Source organism: Nyctereutes procyonoides, unplaced genomic scaffold, assembly GCF_905146905.1.
Source record: "Nyctereutes procyonoides isolate TBG_1078 unplaced genomic scaffold, NYPRO_anot_genome, whole genome shotgun sequence".
In the NCBI taxonomy this organism is placed as follows: Eukaryota; Metazoa; Chordata; class Mammalia; order Carnivora; family Canidae; genus Nyctereutes; species Nyctereutes procyonoides.
In genome coordinates this window covers 3,842,911-3,867,549 of record NW_026575151.1, presented here as the reverse complement: position 1 = coordinate 3,867,549, position 24,639 = coordinate 3,842,911, and the positions used below count along the sequence as shown (strand labels likewise).

The 24,639-nt window shown below is 37.5% G+C and overlaps 1 protein-coding gene across 9 annotated transcripts in view; it reads left to right on the top strand.

The window, feature by feature from the left end:
* ARHGAP24 (Rho GTPase activating protein 24) overlaps positions 1-24,639 on the top strand; it is a 726,334-nt gene that overhangs the window by 538,576 nt on the left and 163,119 nt on the right. The window contains exon 1 of one of the 9 annotated variants that reach the window (XM_055312962.1): positions 19,922-20,005. The exons of 7 other annotated variants lie outside the window; for them this stretch is intronic. In XM_055312962.1, the coding sequence (XP_055168937.1) occupies positions 19,993-20,005 (13 nt within the window). In that variant the 5' untranslated portion in view covers positions 19,922-19,992. Of the gene's footprint in view, positions 1-19,921; positions 20,051-24,639 lie in introns of those variants that run through there. One more of the 9 variants, XM_055312966.1, reaches the window with a different exon arrangement.

Here is a 24,639-nt window from a genome sequence, read left to right as displayed (position 1 = left end):
CTGTGGGTGAAATGGAATAGTCCTTCAGAGCAGTCAGGATGACTATCCAGCTGCTTTGACAAATTTGCCAACATCTGTTCTAGAGTCATTTTTGCTGCACAAATCTGCCATTAACAAACAGTAAGGACTTTAATTAACTGAGCATACCAAGGAGTGAAGCTCTGATAAAATGGCACCATCTGGAATAAAAAGATGCAAAATTTTCTTCTCAGCTCTGTTGATAAGGGATTATATTTAAATTTGTCTTGATCACAAATGACTCCCCTGCTGTGTAAGTAAGGGTTAGTAGCAAAGACTTTATGATTCAAAATCCTTTCCTCAGGTGTGCCACAGCATTAAAATGTAAATTTCCTGAACTTCAGATTTTTCTTTTGGCCTTGTGTTAATGCTCCATTAGTGCTCATTAATTTTGCTTGCTCCACAAAGAGTCATGTTGATCAACTTTGAGCTTCAAAAAGAGGTCAGCCAGAACCTAGCAGCGTCCAAACACTTGAGGAATGTTCTTAACAAACCTGTTTGGACATTTAGTGTAAAGTCAGAATAGTCTCCCTAGAAAAATTCACTTGTACATAACCAGGGAATTTTGGATATGATTTCAGGGAGTGCTTCATAGACTCTCTGAAGGCCATTCATGGTGTATCCATGGATCCCAGATTAAATATCTCTTCCTCAGGCGCACCCTTATTGTCTCTTAGACAGGCAGCATCGCATCCACTTCATTCCAGCAGCTTACCTCATTTAACTGCTTCGTTTGTCCAGACTTTAAGATTCCTTAGCAAACATAAACTTTGGATTTAAAAATTAAACACGTTCCAATTTGGTTTAGTCTAATGGTTCCCAACCGAGTATATTTCACTACTGACCAGAAGAAGTGATAAACTAAATGGGTTGCAAGTCACCTGTCTTGGCTTCCACTGATCTAAGGTGAGGAGTAGAGGGTAAGGCTTGAAGTAGATCTCAGAGGTGTGTCCACGGGACTCTCTCATGTACTTCTTAGCAAAGAATCAGTGTTTTCTCCCCAAAAAGATAAGGTTCACTGCAGCTTATTTGTAGCAGACTCATAAATGAAACCATTTCGTATTTGGCAACAGTGTTTGACAATCATGAATTATCTGGTCTAAAAATTATACATTGTGCTTCTAAATACACTTGAGAGAAGGCTTTAGGGAACAGTCCTAACATGCTGCAAGCAAATAACATATTCAATTGTGTAACAATTGTTCTCTGTGGGAGTGACTTTTTCTTCCTAATTGGGACTAGGTTAGGGACTCAAGAGAAGGTTGCTACATAGTCCCTTGATATGTGATAAGACAAGTACACAAATGGGAGTTATAAAATAAAGATTTTTCACCAGATCTCTCATTTAACTATTATTATTTTCATAAATTATTTTGGATAATCTCTAGTTTTAATTTTTCATGTATAAAATGGAATACGATATAAGTCCAGAATTAGGTAATTAAGAGAAAGTAGTGACTGACTCAAAATAGGTAGCTTTCGAAGCATATGGCTTTTTCCCACTCCTAATCATCTTCACATCAATCTAGATAATGACTTGCATTTTTCAGATGGTAGAGAAAACCATTTGTGATGCACTTTTTAACCTAACAGAAGACCTACATAGTATTGTTTTACAACAACTGTATTTACCTTTTTAACAAAATCAAAGGCACGTAGTGTCAGAAAGATATCTCCAACTAATACTAGTGTCTTCAAGTTGGAGACCCTTTTGTGTTTTGTAAAATTGTATAAATACACGTAACAGTGTAATGTTAGCCTTCTTAACGGATTCAGTGCCAATCAGTTACATTGTTTCTCTAATTATCTTAAATTAAACTCTGAAATTCAAGTCACCAAGATGTGAAAGAAATAAAAAATCAGTCTAAGCCATTGTTGTTCTTCCTTATATCATCTTTCCCACCCTCTAAACTGGGGCTGTGTAAAAATTTCATAGATGGGACCCAGGTCTTTAACTCCTACTAGGCTGAAATAATCAATGTTCAAGCCACATAGTGCCCTGCTGGTGGATGGTTCTGTGACTTCTGTGCCAAGGTCAGTGAGGGCTTTGCACCTTTGTCCAGCCTTGAAACCCCAGAGGTTTGGGGACTGGCCCAGAGCTGTGTCGTGTCACCATTCCCCTCCGGGTTCTCTTCTCTCCCTGGGACACTTCAAGCCCCACTATTTCAGTAACTTTTCTGACCTTGAGGACAGCAGCTTTGGTCTCTGATCCACTATGCATTGTTCTTTATCTCTCACCACTGCATACCCTTCCCCCAAACAATTTCACATCCTCCCCATCATGGGTCTTCATGACCACAAATTTGATCCATCTTTCTCTTTGGGAGCCAAAGAGTGTTTCCTTACTAACAAACTCACTTTAACACATATATTTATTTACTTGTTGACAATTTTACATAGTTGTTTCAACTTGTAATATAAGAGACGAGGTGTTTCAGCATTCTGGTGTTTGTCTCCCTGTTCCAAAAATGTGCTGCTTATTTCAGTGTGATACTTCTGAAAACATTATGTAGCAGGCATCAATATAAAGCAAGATTCTCAATGTTAAAAAAAGTCCTAGGGGTGATTGATGGGCATTTTCAGGCCTTACCATTCTAACTCCGTATTTTGGCAAGTCACTCTATACCTCTCTGATCACCGTTTTCTGAGCTTCCTTCCAACTGCTTTAACCATTCTGCTACATTACCCTTTATTGGTTCACTGTGAATCCTTCAGTCACTGGCTCCTTCTTTTCTCAGATACTCATTTAGTTGCTCAGGCAGAAAGTATAGTTCCAGCTTCTTTAGGTTAAAAAAGAAGAAAAGGTGAGCTGTTGGTTTCCAGAGTTTCTTGGCCTATCCGAGGGAGAGGTGGGGGGAAAGCTAGATTTCTAGGTATTCTAAGGTATTCCCTCCATCCCATTTCCCCTCTGCTGCTGTTTATAATGTTTTATTCCTAAATGTTGTCACAGAGAAGGAAGATCAAGATCAATCATCCTGGCAGTGGGAACTATGAATCTAGAATGAAAGGAAGTTGGCCCTGGTGAGGCAGCTCTTTCTCAGTCTTGTTTTGAGATTCTGAATGATACTTTTCATTCTTGTTCTGCAATCTAAATGTCCATATGATAGTCATTATCTGCTTTAATTATGAAAGAAAAAGACCAAAAGGAGTAGCAATTAAGTAAAGGGGAGGGGGAGAGAGAGAGAGAGAGAGAGAGAGAAGGAAAAAGAAAAAAAAGAAAAAGCTTTCTTTGATGAGAGAAGTTAGGTGATTTGAAAGATTAATATGTAGACAGAAAACAGGCTATCTGTTACACGTGAACTGGAAACTATGCCTTCCTGGAAGTCATGGAAAGGGCTATTGCAGAATCATTCATACTCCTACTTTCATCAGATTTAAGGTAAGTTGCTATCATAAGCCTTGGGTGGAAAATCATTTAAAAAAACTCTGTTACAGTTTTGGGGAAATACCAATGCTAGAATTAACAGGTCTAGGACAGAAGGACATTCTATTAATTTAGTGACAAACAGGAGCAAAGACAGATTTTTTAGTCTATTTCTGTGTCTGCTAAAAGAAAGTGGTTCACTTTCATGCTTTTGCATGTTGCTGTTCAGTTTTCCCAACACCATTTGTTGAAGAGACTCTCTTTGCCCATCAGATATTCTTACCTACTTTGTCAAAGATTAAGTAACCATATAATTGTGAGTTCATTACTGGGTCTTCTATTCTGTTCTATTAGATCTGTATGTATATTTTTGTGCCAGCACCATACTGTTTTGATCCCCAGAGCTTTGTAATCTAACTTAAGTCTGGAATAGTGATGTCTCCAGCTTTGCTTTTCTTTTTCAAGATTGCTTTGGCTATTGGGGGTCTTTTGTGGTCCATACATATTTTAGGATTGTTTGTTCTAGTTCTATGCAAAATGCTGTTCATATTTTGATAGGGATTGCATTTCAATGTGTAGCTTGTTTTGGGTAGTATGACATTTCAACAATATGTGTTCTTCCAGTCTATAAGCGTTGAATGACTCTCCATTTCTCTGTATCATCTTGAATTTCTTTCATAAGTGTTTTATAGTTTTCAGAGTACAGGTCTTTCATCTATTTGTTTAGGTTTATTCCTAGGTATCTTGCTGTTTTTGGTGCAATTATCAATGGAACTATTTTCTTGATTTCTCTTTTTACTGTTTCATTATCAGTGTATAGAAATGTAGCATATTTCTTTACATTGATTTTGCATCCTGCAACTTTACTGAATTTATCAGTTCTAACAGTTCTTTGATGGAGGCTTTCGGGTTTTCTATATATAGTGTCATGTCACTTGCAAATAGTGAAAGTTTTACTTCTTCCTTGCTGATTTGGATGCATTTTATTTCTTTTTGTTGTCTCATTGCTGTGGTTAGGATGTCCAGTACTATGTTGAATAAAAGTGATAAGTGTGGACATCCTTGCCTTATTCCTGACCTAAGGGGGGAAGCTCTCAGTTGTTCCTCATTTAGGAAGATATTCACTGTGGGTTTTCCATAGATAGCCTTTATCATGTTGAGGTATGCTACCTTTAAAACCTCTTTGTTGAGAGTTTTTATCATGAGTGGATGTTATACTTTGTCATATGCTTTTTCTGCATCTATCGTAATGGCCTTATAGTTCTAATCCTTTCTAACATTCTATTACACTGATTGATTTGTGAATATTGACTCACCCTTGCATCCTAGGTATAAATCCCACTTGATTGTGGTGAATGATTTTTTTTAATGCATTGTTAGATTTTGTTTGCTAGTATTTTGCTGAGGATTTTTTATCTATGTTCATCAGAGATATTGTCTTTAGTTTTCTTTCTTTTGCGGTGTCCTTATCTGGTTTTGCTACCAGAGTAATGCTGGCCTCATAAAATGAATTTGGAAGTTTTCCTTCTTCTTCTACTTTTTTGAAATATGAGAAGAATGGGTATTAACTCTTCTTTAAATGTTTGGTAGAAAAATAAAATAAGGGGATCCCTGGGTGGCTCAGCGATTTAGCGCCTGCCTTCGGCCCAGGGTGTGATCCTGGAGACTTGGGATCGAGTCCCACATCGGGCTCCCTCCGTAGAGCCTGCTTCTCCCTCTGCCTGTGTCTCTGCCTCTCTCAGTCTGTGTCTCTCATGAATAAATAAATAAAATCTTAAAAAAATAAATAAAAATAAATAAATAAAATAAATGTTTGGTAGAATTAGCCTGTGGAGTTGTCAGGCCCTGGACTCTTGTTTGTTGGGAGTTTGATTACTGATTTGATTTTATTGTTGATAAATTATCTGTTCAAATTCTATTTCTTCCAGCTTCAGTTTTGGTAGGTTATATGTTTCTAGGAATTTATCCATTTCTTCTAGGTTGTCCAATTTGTTTCCATATAATTTTTCACACTATTTTCTTACAATTGTATATTGTCTTACAATTGTATTTCTGTGGCATTGGTTATTATTTCTCTTTTTCATTTTTGATTTTGCTTAGTTGGGTTCTCTTTCTCTTTCTCTTTCTCTCTCTCTCTCTCTCTCTCTCTCTCTCCCTCTCCTCTTTGGATGACTCTGGCTAGAGACTTATCAATTTTATTTACCTTTTCAAAGAACCAGCTCCTGGTTTCATTGATCTGTTTCTGTAGTTTCTGTATCTTTTATTTATGCTCTCATCTTTATTACTTCCTTCTTCTTCTGTTTTTAGGTTTTGTTTATTATCTTTCTAGTTCCTTTAGGTGTCAGGTTAGGTTTTTTTTTTTTTAAGATTTTATTTATTTATTCATGAGAGACACAGAACATGAGGGAGAGAGGCAGAGATACAGGCAGAGGGAGAAGCAGGCTCCATGCAGGGAGCCCGACGTGGGACTCAATCCCAGGTCTCCAGGATCACACCTTGGGCCAAAGGTGGCACTAAACCACTGAGCCACCTGGGCTGCCCTAGGTTGTTTATTTGAGATTTTTCTAGCTTCTTGAGGTAGGCCTGTATTACTACATGTTTCCCTCTTAGAACTGCTTTTGCTGTTTCCCAAAGATTTTGGACCATTGTGTTTTCATTTTCATTTGTTTCCATGCATTTTTTAATTTCTTCTTTGATAGCTTGGTTGACCCATTCATTGTTTAGTAGCATGTTTTTTAACCTCCATGTATTTGTGGTCTTTCTACTTTTTTTTCTTGTCATTGACTGATAATCTCATAACATTTTTGTCCGAAAAGATGCATGGTATGACTTCAATCTTTTTCAATTTGTTGAAGCTTGTTTTGTGGCCTATGTATGATCTATTCTGGAGAATATTGCATGTGACCTTGAAAAGAATTCTTCTGTTTAAGGATGGAATGTTCTGAATATATCTTAAATCCATCTGTTTCAGTGTGTCATTCAAAGCCATTGTTTCCTTTTTGGTGTTCTATTTAGATGATCTGTCCATTGATGTAAGTGAGGCATTAAAGTCCCCTATGCTTATTATAATATCAATTATTCTCTTTATATTTATTATTAACTGTCTTATGTATTTGGGTGTCCCATATTGGGTGCATAAATATTTATAATCGCTATATCTTCTTGCTATATACATAATTGTTATATCCTAACAAAGGATTGTCCCCTGCGTTATTATATAGTGCCTTTCTTTGACTCTTGTTAGTCTTTGTTTTATTTTTTTTTTTATTTTATTTTTTTTTTTTTTAAAAAAAGGTTTTTTATTTATTTATTTACGATAGTCACAGAGAGAGAGAGAGAGGCAGAGACACAGGCAGAGGGAGAAGCAGGCTCCATGCACCGGGAGCCCGATGTGGGATTCGATCCTGGGCCTCCAGGATCGCGCCCTGGGCCAAAGGCAGGCACTAAACCGCTGCGCCACCCAGGGATCCCTAGTCTTTGTTTTAAAGTCTATTTTGTTCAATATAAGTATTGCCACTGCAGCTTTCTTTTTTTTTTTTAATTTTTATTTATTTATGATAGTCACACAGAGAGAGAGAGAGAGAGGCAGAGACACAGGCAGAGGGAGAAGCAGGCTCCATGCACCGGGAGCCCGATGTGGGATTCGATCCCGGGTCTCCAGGATCGCGCCCTGGGCCAAAGGCAGGCGCCAAACCGCTGCGCCACCCAGGGATCCCCACTGCAGCTTTCTTTGACATCCATTTGCATGATAAATGGTTCTCCATCCCTTCACATTCAGTTCTCCTTTATGTCTGAAATGAGTCTCTCATAGTCAACATATAGATGAGACTTGTTTTTTACATTCTGTTATCCTGTATCTTTTGATTGGAGCATTTAGATAGTATGCATTCAAAGTAATTTTTGATAGGTATGTATGTATTGCCATTTTGTTACTTGTTTTGTGGTTGTTTTTTGTGGTTGCTCCCACTCAGCACTTTGAATATATCCACTCCATTCTGACTTGGAAAACTTGCTGAAAAACCCGCTGATAACCTTAGGAGCTATAATATAATATAATTGTCTTCTTTTGTTTTGGTGCCTTTAATATTTTTTGTCACCATATATTTCCATTTTAATTACAATATATCTTGGTGTGGATCTGCTTTTCTTGTTTTTTAGGGGGTTCTCTGTGCCTCCTGGATCTGGATATCTGTTTCCTCCCCTAGATTAGGGAAGTTTTCAGCTTTTGTTTCTCCACATAAATTCTCTGCTTCTTTTTTGCTCTTCTTCTTCTTCTGGAACTCCAATAGTATGAATGCTACTACGTTTGATGGAATCACTGAATCCTCTATTTCCATTTTCTGTCATTTTTTCTCTCTTTTGGTCAGCTTGATTACTTCCCATTACTTTGTCTTCTGGAGCATTAATTCATTCCTCTGCTTCCTCTAGGCTGCTCTTCATGCCATCAATTATGTTTCTCATTTTGTTTATTGAGCCCTTTATCTCTGCTATGTTACTCTTTATCTCCATGTTAATAGTCTTATTGATGTCCTCCACTCTTTACTCAAGTCCGGTGAGTATTCTTATGATAATTTTTTTTCAATTCTCCATCAGGAATGTTACTTATATCTCTTTTACTTAGATCTCTGACTGTGGCCTTGTCCTGTTCCTTCATCTGGGACAAAATCCTCTGTCTTCTTATTTTGTCTAAGTCTCTGTGCCTCTTTCTCTGTATTAGAAAAGTCAGCTTCATCTCCTGTTCTTGAGGGTAATGCCTTTATGAAGAAGAGGTCCTATAGTACCCTGCAGTATAGTGTACCTTGTTTCCCAGGGCCTAGCACTTCAAGGAGTATTTCCAGTGTGTGTTGCATTTGCTCTACCATGGTGTCCTGGCTGCTTTGTCCTTCAGGTTAGTCATCTAGAGAGGCTCTCTTTGCTTGTGGACAGTGTTTGGTCCCTGGCCTGAATGTGATACATTTTAATTAGTTGTGTTCTGGTCTGCTTGTGACATGAGACCTGTCACTACTGCCACCAGAACCAAGGCTTAGCAAAATCCCCTCACCAGGAGATGCCATGTTGGCAGGGGTCAAGACCAGTCTTCTGGCAGGGGAGCCTGCTGCACTGGGACTGAGGCAAGCATGACTAGGAAGGGTAGTTCCACCAGAGTGTGGGGGGGGGGGTGGGTCTTGTATAAGCAGCTTGGGTAGCAAATATTGGCACCATGCTGGTTCCTGCAAGTGATCCTGTGCTTATGCTAAGGGATTGAGGATGGAAATGGCACCTGCTAGTACCTTTGTTTCCAGAGGTGTCTTTCCATGAACATGGCTTCTCTGGGACAGACTCTGAGATGAGCATCTAACTTCCCCACTGTGTGCTTCAGGCACTCTTCAGATAGCTGTTTCCATGCTGTATATCTGCAAGTTGTTTGTCTGCCTTTTCTTCAAGAGCAGCCTAATGCCTATGGACTCTATGCTAGCCAAACCAAATGGCCTTTCAAACTCCAGGCTTTAAGCCCCACTGACTGCAAGAACTCATAACATTTGGGCCTTCTTGCTTTCCAAGCCAGTTTCAATGAGGATTCCTTTTTTTCCCCATCTGCTCTCTGGTATGCTAGTCTGTCTCTCATCCTTCTTGGTTACTGTTGCTCCCTCCCTACTGCAGTGGCCCAATCCATTTCTCATTCAAGCCTTATCTTCATAGTTCCTACCTTCTTCAATGTGGCATCTTCCTTACCTTTATCTGTAGAGTTTGTTCTGCCAGTCTTCAGGTCAATTTCTAGGATATTTAGGATGATTTGATAGTTCTAGTTGTATTCATGGGATGAGGGCCTAGGGCCCTCCTACTCTGTCACCATTTTCCTTCCTTCTCCCAATTATAAACATCATTAACATTTTTTGGATTTCTGTATTAGGTGTTGACAGGAGTTTAAATTCAAAAGCTAAGTGAGCCCTTCCATTTGAATAGAGGTGAGAATGAGGATATCATATAAAATTAAGAAAAGAAACAATCACATCTAGCTAGTTATATTGAGATTCATATATCAAGGTGTTAATGACCTAGTCGGTAAATGCATTATTCATGTGATTCACTAAGTACTTCAGACAAGACAGAATTGCCTTATTTCATTTAAGGCTTAGTCACTTTTAAAATGTGTCAGTGCAACTGAATATATTTATACATGTAGAAGTTTATTAACCATTCTTTGCTAAAGAAGCTCTTCCCCTTTTTGAAATATAGAATCTACTACAGGACCTCCAATGATCAGTTCTAATAAAATCTTTTATTATTGCATTCAGTTTCTGGCTCACAGAACATCCTGGAGAGGCAGTCTTAGAAGATAAAGGAAGCTTTTAATAGAATGACAAAGATGGGAATTTTTAAACCAGATGAGTGAAAAGTGGTATAAGTGGGTTAGTTCTGGGTGGAGGCAGAAGGAGAAGATGGCAAAGATAGACTGCAAAGACCTGGGAACGTGTGTCTAGCTATGAGATTTCTCTTTCTCTCGTTTTCCTGTATTCAACTCCTGACATTGAAATATCAACTCCAGTCCTCCAAAAATATTTTGAAAGTATATAGTCTTTGGAGTTAAATCTTGATTCATCACCTGCCAGGTATGTAATTTTGGGCAAGCCATTTAAAATTTTGAGACTCAGTTTTCCTCATCTGTAACATGAGGATTACAAAATGAGATAAAATGAGTCTATTCCTCAGGGATGTTGGGAAGATAATAAAAATGTATGTAAAGTTGGAATATAACCAATGCTCAATAAATTGTAAGCATTATTACCGAAATTTTCTTTTTAAAAATTTCAGCTTTGCCTTTCATGTAAATGAATTACCAACTTTGTTAGACTGTATCTTCTTTGTCTTTAATTTACAGCTTAAAATAGCTCTGTGACTTTGAAAAATGACCTTACCTTTTATATGATTCAATTTTTTCACATGTGAAATAATAGGGATAATATCTTGAGTAACACTAGAGCCCTGCAAGACCATGGTGCTAATACCATGCTATCCACTTTGTTCTTGATCACAATCAAAGCAAAGTACAGGCGTATGCGTCACTACGCTTCATAATGCTGCACAGCACAGTCCTTATCAGCCTGGACTCTGGGGCCAAATGACCTGCATTTCTGTTTAGTTCACCTACTTACTAGAGCTGATTGATCTGGGCAAGTAACTTTGCTCTTGTGTGCCTTAGTTTCTTCATTTTCTGGCTTCTTTTGCACAATTTAATTTTTCAATGGTATTACGGAGAAAATCTTTTGTTCTCAAACTTCTTTTGCCTCATATTCTAGTAGTACTCTACTTTCTTAATGTATAAATAGTCCTAATGAAAATATTAAATTGTTTGACCACAAGCTGGCTAAACATTAACATTTCATTCTCTCACCCCAAATACAAAATGTTTCTAGACTGTCATTTTTTACTTTTAGTTATAGAGCAATAAAATTATTATAGCAAATATTCATTGGAAATTTGAGGTATTTCTTCATAAGAAATTAAATGCTATTAAAATTACTAACACAGAAGAGAGTACAAAGATCCCTTAATCAATACTTAGAATTTTAATTTAAATGAGAAGTTTGGAATACTTCTTTTCCCACATTAACACTCTGCTGTAGTGAACAGGATAAAATATTAGTTCATGAATATATTTAACCTAATAATAAGATAAGACTTCAAGCTACATGGCCACTGGCATCTTTTTTAACGCTGAGATCCTGTGATTTTTATGTCTTTCTTGAGAAGTTTATTGGCTATTAAAAATGGCAGCATCCGCAGTAATCTCTAGAGATATAACTAGTGTAGGTCAAAAGATATGTCCCAAGATGCTGAATTGCAGATGCTATAAAATATTTTTAATGAAAGTTTTAAAATTATGCAAATTTTAAAACTTCTCTTGATGTTAGCAGATGTTTTTCCATTATTACTTATCCTAGTGGTAAGTTTATCCCAGAACTTGATATCTGGTAGCTGGTGAATATAAATGGAGACAGTCTTATACAGAGAGACTTACTATGCAAGGAGGGCACCTACCATCTCCACTGCCTCCAATATTCATGACAAATTTCTAGGTTGATTCCACTCTAAACTTTCATTTTTCTAATATTCAAGATCACAGCAAGGTGTAATTGGTTTTACCATCAAAAGAACTTCAGCTAGGTGTCAACAGATCCCTTACATACACCCCCCCCCTTGCTTCTAATATTATTGAAACCATAATATTCAGAACTTTCTTAAGGAAGTAAAAACTCTTTCTTATAATACATATTTTCATCAAGGGGAAATAAGGCTCCACTTTTAGCTTCCCTCCCTATGCAGAGTCTTCTTCCTCCTCAGTTAAGTCTTCTGTTTTCTTCAGTATAGCCACTTAACAACATTTATTGGTCCCCCATTGTGGGTAGAGATGTTTATTACCACCACCATTGTCTGTGCTCATTTGTTCATTCTTAGGGTTGCCCTCTCTCTCAAGATATCATAATAGCCCTCTTCACAACAGACTGTTTGCATTATATAGATTATTTTTTGTTGTTTTAATAGGAAATGTCATGGGACTTGTGGAGGAAACTAGTTATCAGAAGAAATATTTTGAGAACCACTCTTACCAGTTTGAAAAGTTGTGCAGCTTTTCAAAGGAAATGCTTATGAATCAGTTTTTCAGCATCATTCTTTTATATTTTGCTTTCTACATAAATATTGGAATTAACTGATGGTAATATCCCTGTATACTATGCTATTATTTAGACTTGCCTAGCAGCAAAAGCTATGGAGTTCATTTTAAACTCAATGAAAATCAATATAACACCAAATTTGCAAAATTTAGAGCAGCTTAACATATAATGACAATTCCTCAGATTCTCAGTTTACATGTTATTTCAGCATCCAGTATCTGATTGAGATGTCATTTGCCAGGTAAGGAAATTTAGATTTAGGGAGGGGAAGTGATGTGTCCAGGGTTGTTCAGTTGGCAAGTAGCCAAGTTTACCACCAAAATTTAAAAAGGAAAATATATGGCTATGACCTAGCTATTGAAAAGTAAAATGCTAAAAAAAAAAAAAGAAGAAGAAGAAAGAAAGAAAGATAAAATGCTCAATTTATGTGGATTTGGTTTTGCTATTTCTCCAGCTCTTCAACTGTTATTTCCACAAACAAATAACAGATGAATGAATTTTAGGCTAAGTTCAAATATTCTTCACTGGCCTTATGGCTTCTGTCCACACTGAAGACCAAAGTCTGCCCTTTAATTAGCAGGCTGATGTTTGTTTTCTTATAATCCTGAGTTCTATACCAACTGGCTCCTAAGTAAGAAAATATATGGAACACAAACAAAAATGCAAGTAAGGCCCAAGTACCATCATCAATGCAATCTAACCCCCAGGTGCCCTGCTCACCTCAGTGAAATTTGTATTGACATTATAGAAGAGATCTCTCTAAAATATGTGCTACGTCAGAATCATTTCTTAGAAGACAATAGATTTTTTTGGTTGTATATATACCTTAGTTCATCATTATGCTTTTTGAAATAAGCATCTACCCCAAAATTATAATTATATTGTCATGAATGTTTATATCATGCTACTTATATTTGTACCACATCCATTCTCTATATTTGAGGTTACTTACATACCTGTCTTTCCCTCTGTCACTTTTTTAATTTTAAACATGAGTGAGACCAACTGCTCTTTATTTTCTTTTAATATGATAATACTGAAATATCTAGAATTTTTTTATGTGTGTCCATGAATATTTTTAATGCAAGTGGTGAGAGCAATGGTCATAAAAGGTCTGGAGATTGAAGATCTCCACATGCAGAGATTATAAGCATGGTGAATTAGCCTTATCCAGAAATACATTTGTAAAAATGATTCCTGAACTTACTTTCTTTCTTTCTTTCTTTCTTTCTTTCTTTCTTTCTTTCTTTCTTTCTTTCTTTCTTCCTTCCTTCCTTCCTTCCTTCCTTCCTTCCTTCCTTCCTTCCATCTTTCTACTACATTGTAGTAATGGCCCTTGTAAAACATTAGAAAATGGAAGAAGACCAGGAAGAAAATAAACTTACTAGAATCTCAGTATCTAGAGATAAAACCTATTAACATTGTAAAACAATTTTTTTCAGATTTTTCTATATTATTAAATATATATCACAAAATTCAGATAACATTGCACACACTATTTTCTAATATGCTTTACTCAACCAATATAACATAAAATATCTAAAGTCTCCTACCTAAATGTGCTCTAAATTTCAGTCATTATTCCACTATGGCATTTGTTGAGAAAGAACAAAGCTGGAAATATCATAATATCTGATTTCAAGATGTACTATAAAGCTGTAGTAATCAAAACAGTATGGTACTGGCACAAAAATAGGCACATAGAACAATAGAATAGGCTGGTTGTCCAGAAATAGACCCATGCTTATATGGTCAATTAATCTACAACAAAGGTGAGAATATACAGTGGGGGAAAGACAATCTTTTCAATAAATGGTATTGGGAAACCTGGATATCTATATCCAAAATAATGAAACTGGACCACTTTCTTATACCAGACACAAACTTAAACTGAAATGGATTAAAAACCTAAATGTAAAGCTGAAAACCATAAAACTTCTAAAGGAAAACATAGACAGTAAACTCTTGGACATTGGTCTTAGCAGTATTTATTTATTTATTTATCTATCTATCTATTTATTTATTTATTTGGATCTCTCTCATCAGGCAAGGGATACAAAAGAAAAAATAAACAATTGGGACTATATCAAAATAAAAAGCTTCTGCAGAGTAAAGGAAATCATCAACAAATAAAAAAACAAAAGCCTATTGATTGGGAGGAAATATTTGCAAATGTTGTATCTGAGGAAGGGTTAATATCCAAAATATATAAAGAACTCATTCAACTCAATACCAAAAAACCAATCTGATTAAAAAATGAGCAGAGGACCTGAATAGACAGTTTTCCAAAGAAGACATCCACATGGCCAACAGACACATGAAAAGATGCTCAATATCACTCATCATCAGGGAAATGCAAATCAAACCACAATAAGACCTCACTTCATTATCTGTCAGAATAGCTAGAAAAAAAAAAAGACTAGAAATAACAAGTGTTATCAAGGATGTGGAGAAAAGGAAAATTGTGTGCACTCTTGGTGGGAATATAAAATGGAGTAGCCACTATGGAAAAGTGTATGGAGGTTCCTGAGAAAATTTAAAGTAAAACTACTCTATGATTCAGCAATTTTACTTCTGGGTATTTATCTGAAGAAAATGAGAACACATACTCAAAAAGGCACGTGCACCCATGTTCATTGCAGCATTATTTTACAATAGCCAAGATACAGTAAGCAACCTGAGTATCCACCAATAGATGAATGAATGGATAGAGAAGATGTTATATCACACACACACACACACACACACACACACACCCTGTAATATTACATAGCCATAAAAAATATTACATAGCCATTTGCAACAGCACAGATGGATCTAGAGTGTATAATGCTAAATGAAACAAGTCAGAGATAAACAAATACTGTATGATTCCACTTATATGTGGAATCTAAAAAACAAAACAGACAAACAAGCAGAAACAGATTGTTAAATACAGAGAACTAACTGGTGGTTGCCAGAGGGGAGAGGCCTGGGAGATTAGACAAAATAGGTGAAGAGGATTGAAAAGTATAAACTTTCAGTTATAAAATATATTAAGTCATGGGGATAAAAAGCAAGGCAGAGGGAGTTTAGTGAATAATAATGTATAACTAAAAAATAAGAGTAACTATAAACACTCAGGAGCTCCTTGCCCTATGTTCACAAAGGAATAATATTCAGGATTTTTCCCCCTTTATGCATACTCTTAAGTATTTCTTCTTCAAAAACCTCTTAAATGTATCTAGGAAAGCTTTTAGTAAAACCAGGGCAGTGATTCTTCTCATCTTAGAGTAGAAAGGCATTAATAGGTACATCTTTTTGCAGCCAGGAAAAATTACCATCCAATAAAAAAATAAGTTTTTTTTAATCTCTTGCTGGAGCCTGTTTGAGATGGTCTCTGTCCGCCCCCCCCCCGCTCTCTACCTGTTAGTGTGTTCATACACACATATGTACATTCTCTCTCTCTCTCTCTCTCTCTCTCTCTCTCTCAAAAATAAAAATAAATTTAAAATATAGTAAATTGAGACTTCTTAGGAAGCGTTCAATTTCATGATTTTAACTATGGAGTAAAAGATGTCAAATCTGTTATCTTTGAGCATCCACAAAAACTGCTTGAATGCTAAAAACTTACACTTTTCAGATTACTCTAAATTTTTCCCTGAATGACCTTTAATGTTTTAACAGTACTTGTTCTCCATAGCTGATAAGTATTATCACGTGGAATTGTTTCAAAAGCCTAAGGAAAGGAATCAAATTGAAGGGAGCAGCAGGGAAAAAAAGTGTTAGAAAAATGCTTTTTCTCTCTGGTTGCAGATGAGAAACGACTCCATCCTGCTCCCCCATGAACCCAGTTCCACCCTAAGGGGAGGGTTCTAAGGATTTCAGGCCAGACCTTCTAGAGTATGAAGTTGACCACTGCCACTGGACACATCAGGATGATGTCATTACACTAGGGAAGGCAATAAGAACTAAACAAAACCAGAGCATCTTAATTTACTTTATTCACCTCTGTGTAATGGTGACCCATGTTTCCAAATGCTTTCTTCAATGCATTTGAACTTCAATGCACATTTCTTTTCTATACATGCTTCTGAACGAGGGTCTCAAAATCCAAGAGAAGAAAAGAAAGTATTGAGACCAAGTGTGTTGTTAGTTCTTGCTATGGAATTCCATCCAGGCAGACGCTAGTTGCATTGTTCAAAACATGAAATACTTAATGGGGCAGTATAATAATTTGAAGAAAGTGCCAAAAACTGTTTTCATTTTTATTATTTCTGACCTGAGAGATAATTGAAAGCTTAATGCAATTGTTTCTTTCTTTCCTTCCTTCCTTCCCTCCTTCCTTCCTTCCTTTCTTCTTTCCTTCCTGTCTTCCATCTTTCATTTTAAAATAATTCTGACTGGTTGTTCATCTTTCTTAATTCAGAAATAAAATGGGTTTGGGAATGAGAGAAAACAGCCCTTTTTATTTTGCTATATGTTGTATTTGTCATTATCAGCTTCCCAATAGACCCACTATTTTTATTTCACTTCCTCTTCAGTTAAATATGATGCCATGAGAACATGTGGGTTGTGATGAGTGCCAAAATATATATTGTAGGCAAAAGTAGCAAGGAAATGAACACCAAATAGCTGAAGGTCCCTGGCCTTCTTTTATGTGGGTCGACTGGTAGTTGAGAATGCTGTGTTTTAGTTCTTTCATTCAGGATTGAACTTGAAAAATTGAGATTAAAGTATTGTTTTTAATTATTTTTTTTATTCTCCCCCCCCCCATCATTTATTTTGACTTACTACTAACATAGTCAGGGGCCCAGTTACATTTCTGTCTTTAATAAAAATACCCAAGACAACATAATTCTATCTGTAAGACTCCCGAATGTATCCTTTTTTTCCTAAGGCTGGATTTGGGAAGAAGGAGAAGGTTGGTTTTATGAAGGCATTTTGGAAGGTGCACTTCACAGATGGGAATATTACAAGCAGGGGCAAGGTATAATTAGACACTGGCATCCTCAGAAAATATTTTGAAAATATGGAAAACAGAGATGGAAGGCAGGAATAGAGGCTATGGTATGAATTAGCTTGCACATACGATTTTAGAGTTTCTTTTATAGCTGGGAATGCCACTTTAAAACAGACGTCATGTAGGGCTGCAGTTCAGTCTCTGCTGCTGGCTTTCCAATAAAATTGGTGGAAAGAACCTGGCATTTTATTAACATCCTCAGACCCAGGAGACTGAAAATTATGAGTCTTCTATACTCCAAACTACAGCTGAAAAAATGTCTTTCCTGCTACGCTTAATGGTCAGAGACTACCTTGCTTTCTTGTGGGCATTCCTCAGGGTCTAGTAATTTAAGCAAATTAAAATACAATAATGCATTGAGTGTATGTTGAAAAACAGAGAGGTATTCTGTCAATGTGAAGACCGAAAGAACCAATTTTTTTAAAAAAGAACTATTGGTACATATTAACAATTTTTTCCCTGTATCCTGCAACAATTTTATCATTTAAAAACTCAAAATGTGTTTTTCTAAAAAAATTTTTTTAAGATTTTATTTATCTACTTGACAAAGAGAACAAGCAAGGGGAGTGGCAGAGGCAGACTCCCCACTGAGCTGGGAGCCCCATGATGCGGGGCTCAATCCCAGGACCCTGAGATCATGACCTGAGCTGAAGGCAGACACTTAACCTGCTGAGCCACCCTGGCACCCCATTTTTTCAAAACATTTCTGCACTCTTTATGATAAAGTTAACTTGTCTAATAAAAACCCTCAAGAAGTTCTCTTGGTAATTTGCATTCTTGCCTTCCCTACCCCCACTATTTAAAATCCAAATGTTATTTCCTTTCTGTGTCTGAGAAAGTTATAAGTAAACAAATTGACTCTGAATATGGGACTCCAGGCCACGCTGTGACCTTGATTGTAATTTGAGCTCCACCAGTCACCAGTCTGTCCCCTCTGAGGGCTGTTTCATTTCCTCTATGAAATGGGAACAATAGTGACTAACTTGTAGATTACTATGAAGATTAACTAAGACACCACGCATGAACTTCGCAGCCCTGTGTATCTCCAGACAGGCACTCACATTGTCAGTTCCTTCCGGGTTCCCACTCACCTCCGCCCCCACATCCCCCTACCCCACAACCACCTAATCTCTAAATAACTCGTACATAATTGTGGACCATCAGCATGAATGCCCAGAAGCATTTGTTCCTGAATGAATTGAGCAGTGAGTCTGGCATGGCACCCCAACCTTTCCCCTTCTATGATCCCTTTGGACACCTCCCCCGGCCTGAACAGTTGAGTCCACCAGGACACCAGGTGAACTGTGAAACCAGCCGTCACGTGAGGATTTTCTCTTGGAGTTTCAGCAGGTCCCGTTCTGCCTCAAAGACCAGATGGAGCTCATGTTACTCACAATTAACTGACTCTGGACATATGGTCGCTGCCATCAAGACCCACCACAAGTAAGACAGCAGTTCAATAAAATCTTGAACTCTATTTTTAGACCACTTGAAACAAACACTTTCCCATGAAGCCCAAGAAATCCTCCTTGAGAACACAAAGTCATTCCCCAGTCCCAGGCCTAATGGGAGATTGAAAGGAGCAAAATGCAGAAAGTCCATGTTTTTCCAGTGCTCTACGATTTACAAAGCACTTGCTCCTGCTCGTTTTTCCATTTCGCCCTGACATCATCCCAGGAGGTAGACAAAGCAAATGATGGAAACAGATCCCCATTTTATAGATTACAAAACTGATGTCTCGGAGGTTCAATGAGTTGCTTGTTTGCATGCCTATGGCTGGTGAACAGTGGTGGTTGGAGACAGATGGAAGAGGAAAGTGGTAAAGGAGAATTATTTTCTGTTAATGCAATCAACCTAAACTTCAGTAAATATTTATTTACCTCTAAGAAAAAATACACAGGCGAGATAATGTTTCAAAATGTACTTGCAAGCTTAAAATTGTTCCTTCTCCACTTCTGATAGGAAAACCAAAATATGAGAAATAGACACCCAGAGAGACTCTCCAGGGAAACATTTATAAACATGTTTGTATCTGTCTATAACATATACATACAGAATAATTATGTTTTAGGAAAGAAAAGCCTACTTGAAACCTCTCCAAATTAAAATGTGCATATGTCAAGACTAATCTTGAAAAAGATGGTAGGAATTTTTATGAGAAATTTTAATTGATTCTGCCAATCATCTCTGAATGTGTACATCTTTAGCATCTTTTTTCACATGGGGGTGTTTGCATAATTGTAGTAGGTGTGCAAAAAGCAAGACTTCCCCAAAATGAATTTGTTTATGGACCAGAAATGATTTTGCTCTGTACAGAATTATTTTACTTTGACTTTGGAAAAGTCTTTAAGCCTTGTTACCGGGAAAGGATATGCAAGAACTTTTTGGCCTGAGAAGTATGCCTGGGCAATTTAGAATGGCTGCACTAAAATCTGTATGTGTGTGTGTGCGCGTGTGCACGTGCGTGTGTGTGTGTGTGTGTGTGTTTGAGAGAGTGAGAGCGATTAGGGTTTGCAGGGTACTGCTGGGTTAGCAGATTGGCTCAGTGCCAATGGGGGATTTTCAGATTTACTGCTTCTCTGACTATTGTTGCAGCTCTGATTTATGGACTTCAGAATCTCTTGAAAGGCAAAGTGTCTGGAGTTTAGGGTCTTCCCTTGGTGGTCCCTCCAATTCCCGTATATTCTTTTGGCCCGTGTTCACCTTGTGGCGACCTTGCAGGACTCAGCGTTTTCACCTGAGCTCAGTAGCTGGGGAGCCCACTAGCGCTGGGGAGAGGGCAGTGGTTTCCATTCCTGGGTGATGGAGTCATGGGAGAAACTGCAGCGAACCAACGGAGGGGAGACTAGGGCCAGAGCCGGCTCCAATGTGCTGTAAGCGGCTCAGGACAGAGCAGCTGCTCTGTCTCCCAGCCTGCAAGTGCTGCCTGCATTTGCCACTGACCACTGAAGTGTATGTTTGTGCAAGGTGAGAGCTGGGTGCTTTCTCGTTAATTTGGAGACAAATTGCCAGGTATTGCTGTTTATTGGGTTTGATAATTTGGGGGATATTTATATCACCTCGAAGCTAGGACCTAGACTGCGTGTGGTTGTGTTTATACCCTTGCTTTCTACCCCTGTATAGTCAGTTGTCCACAGTGTCCAAATTGTGGCAACAGATTGGACATAGAGCTGTTCTTACACTGAAATGTGATCAGTTTAGTGCCATTTTCTTGGCTTTTTTCATTAATTGCTGCTGCCAAGTGATCTAGTGGTTCATACACAGAATTCTCGTGCTGATCTGAGCATGTGAAAAATGCTTCAGACATAAATCTGAATTGCTATTTTTGGAGTTCTTGTGGTGGTGTATTTTTTGCTTTATCCACATTTTAGTAGTTGAAACTTTGCAGTGAGCAGAGTGCCTTGGGCTCTGATCTGGTGATAAAAGTAACGTGGGAGTTTCTGGGTTTTTGCTTGTCAGAATGAAAACTTTTGCTTGGCCGTTCATGTGTGTGTGTGTGTGTGTGTGTGTGTGTGTGCATGTGTGTGCACATGTGCGATTAAAAAAAATGCTTGAGAACCAAGAGAAACCCAAATAATACTGTGCTATATTTTAATGTACATATAATTAACCAAATCAGCTTATAAGGCTTTCATTATCAGCATATTTGAATTTTTGAACTTTACGTTTTGAGTACACAAGGACAGTACAACTATAGTGTACACTTGTGAAGGCATGCGGGGACATGGAGTATGTACTCACTAGGAATACAAAGGAATTCAAAATGCGCTCTGGGTAAGCTGACAGGCCTTAATCTTGCACTTGTTTTGTATGTTAGCTACTTAATTGAACCTATACAAAATATAAAGGAGATGTTCTGTGTTGTTGTATCTAAATAAATACTCAGATTGGTATTTATGAAACACATGCTCTAGAAAAGGGAAACATGGGAATTTGGCATTGTATAAATAGAATAACAAAAAAATTCAAAAAGCTATAAAATTTTACGAGGAAAGAAAAGATAACGCGTTTAGATAAGGAATAATTATGAGGGGATACTGAAAAGTACATCAGCTGCTCAAATTTTTATGTCTAGTGAAAGACAATAGCATATTTAAGGAAATTCAGAGTCAGCAGAAATGAATCCAAGAGCAAAAGTTCTTAGTAAAACATGTCAACCTGTCTCTGAATGTACTCATCTGTCTTAATTAGCTTGAGTTCTGTTGCCAAGCTTGATAAAGTTAGAATTAAAAAAAATAAATGCAAATTCAAAAATTTTATGTGATTGATTTCCATTTGGATAGATTCTTTGAAACTAATAAAGCATAGTAAGTCATATTAAAACACAATGAATATTAAGGTTGTGCAAAACACTTTGCTTACTAATACGCACTCTCAAAATCATTTGTCCCACTTTTGCATTATGTCAGTTAGGATTCTAAACTAGAATGTCACCTGTTGTTACATGCACATGGACTGCTGAGTTCTTTGGACGCTCTCATCAGTTTCTTGCTTTCAGACTGTGTTGGAACACTGTGGGATGGGGAGCGGAAAACACCTGACTCTAACACTGTCACACTTTCTATGTGAGTTAAGAGCAGCGATGGTTTCATTTGACAGATATGGAATTTGAAGTGTACGAAGGTTGATGACTGGCCTTTCCATATTAGAGCCTACACTACCCTGGCTTTTCCACTGCCATAATCTAAAATTTGACTACTTCTTTAAGAGTTTAACATGACTTAATTTCTGAAAATATGTGATGGAGGGCTTCTTGTCACTGGTTTGTAAATATGACAGTACCTGCATCTCGATGATGATTACAGTCCAATGTGTTCAAATGTGGCGTCCATGTGTACACATGATCATCTTCCATGCAAAAAGACTAGAAACTTCACCATCTGTTTGATGAAACATAATCAATCTAAGCAGCCAAAAAAGAGGCCTTAAATATTGTCTTCATTTATTCTTTGGATAACTAGCTTATTGCAATATGAAAAGAGATTTAAAAGGTTTAGAGATTATAGGTACTGACCTCAAAGCACATGCCAGTCTGTTCAAACACATTTACTTCTTTTTTCTTTAGAGAGAGAGAGGGAGAGTAGTGAGCATGGGTGTGTGTGTGTGTGTGTGTGTGTGTGTGTGTGTGTGTGTGAGATGGTAGTAGGGTAGTAGAGGGCGAAAGAGAGAATCCAAAGCAGTCCCTACACCCAGCATAGAGCCTGACTCAGGGCTCGATCTCACAACCCTGAGATCATGCATGACCTGAGCTGAAACCAAGAGCCGGACCTTCAGACGATTGAGCCACCCAGGTGCCCCTCAAACACATTTACTTCTTTAAAAAACTTAAATTTAGGGACGTCTGGGTGGCTCAACGGTTGGGCACTTGCCTTTGGCTCCGGTTGTGATCCCAGGATCCGGAATCGAGCCCTGCATCAGGCTCTCTGCATGGAGCCTGCTTCTCCCCCTACCTATGTCTCTGCCTCTCTCTCTCTCTGTCTGTGTCCCTCATGAATAAATAAATAGATCATTAAAAATATATAAAATATAAAAAACTTAAATTTAGCTTATTAAGTTCTTGTTTTTTCTCTTCCTTCTTTCAGCTTTATACTTTATTCTAGACTTTAAAAGTACAAAGTCTTTAATCACTGAAACTTCTTCCTTTAGACCTACACTCAATCTCCTCACCTGGGGCAAGAAAGAAATTATGATTTATCTCCTGGGACTGGGAAAAGACTCACCTCCCCTGAGATCAAAAGATTACTGCCCATTCTGAGCAGGAAAATGAGGTGGTTGTTGGGAATGAATGGCTACCAGGCAGGGAATGTGCCTAGCATTTCAGCTATTCTTACCTATCGAGTCTGTAACTAGTTTCTATTTCTACCCATCTAGTCGGTAACTAGACTTGGAAACCTTTATCAACTATTTTTTTTCATGTGCCAACATAGTTATACTTTCACAAAGATTCTTGGTAAATTGAGATTAAATGGGATTTGTCATACGTGGGGTTTACTTAAAGTGGTATCAGTAGTTTTTTTAATGTCTCTTTACCTTCCCATTAAGGTGATTAAGTTCTATTCTGCCTATTAACTCCTCCCCAGGTAGTGTACATTCAGATGAAGTTATGGGCACTCACACAACTTTTAACTCTTACTTCCAGATTCCTTAGTGTAAGCCTGCATTATTTGGGGACAAAAAACTTGGAAAGAAGGGTTTGTGTTATGATTATTCCTCTGAGGCCACAAAATATCCTGACAGTCACCGAGCTCCTTAGTGGGCCACTAGACTTTGTGATCCTGGCAGCTTGAGTAAGAGCATATGGCAAGTGATTCTCCATTGGAGAGAGAGACAATAAACATTGTCTACAATCTGCTTAAGATAATCTCATTATTTGTTGAATCCAGTGGTCTACAAAGGAAATGGAATATGTACAGTCTGGTTATTAGAAAATGGATTCAAATTGTGACTGCCTTTCATCCTTGGTCACCATAGGAAATACCCTCCAAAGTAACTCATCTCAAGTACATATTTTACAAGCCATGGAATTTCTGCTTTTTAAAAATCTTTAAATTATTTCTGCCAGGGCAGACTTCACATCTGATTATAATGTCTACCAGATTCCCTCTATTAGCTACTCTCTACCATAAACTCCAAGTAATTTTTTAGTGCTAATAACCAGTTAAACTCATCAAATTCTAATAGCCAAATGACTCTCATCAATATGTAGTTCAAATAATCACTTTTAAGCAGCGTATTTACAACTTCCAAATATTTCTAATGGCCAAGAAGCCATCAACAGGAAATCATTGCAAAGTTTCCTATGATAGACATATTAAGTCTTTGTTTTTTAAAAGATTTCATTTATTTATGAGAGACACAGAGAGAGAGAGAGAGAGGCAGAGACACAGGCACAGGGAAAAGCAGGCTCCATGCAGGGAGCCCGATGTGGGACTCGATCCTGGGACTCCAGGATCATGCCTTTTTGTTTGTTTGTTTGTTTGTTTTGTTTTGTTTTGTTTTCAGGATCATGCCTTGAGCCAAAGGCAGTAACCACTGAGCCACCCAGGTGTCCCCTTATGACAGATATATTGGATCTTAAGGGAATGTTCAAGATTCTACTCCAACGTAACAAAATAAATAGAAATAAACTTTTATATGCTCTCTTCTGATCGGATACTTTAAAGGTCAACCTGGCTTGAATATTTTGATGCTAAATTATAAAACACTGGAGGAAGTCTCTTCCCTATTCTCTTGTAGAATGGGGCTTGGCTGGACTGATAACTCTTTTTTTCTTTTTTTTTTTTTTTTGGACTGATAACTCTTAAAAGAGCATGTCAGTGTGTTGAGAGGTATTATTTTGTATCTATAAGAGCTATCATTGTTTTCTTTATAAGTTTATGAAAGAACTATGTTTTTTAAAAAAATTTAAAGTTAAACATCTTTTTTTAAAAAAGATATTATTTAATTATTCATGAGAGACACAGAAAGGCAGAGACATAGGCAGAGGGAGAAGCAGGCTCCTCGAGGCAGCCCAATGTGGGACTCAATCCCGGGACTCCGGGACCACACCCTGAGCGGAAGGCAGATGCTCAACTGCTGAACCACCCAGGCATCCCAAGATC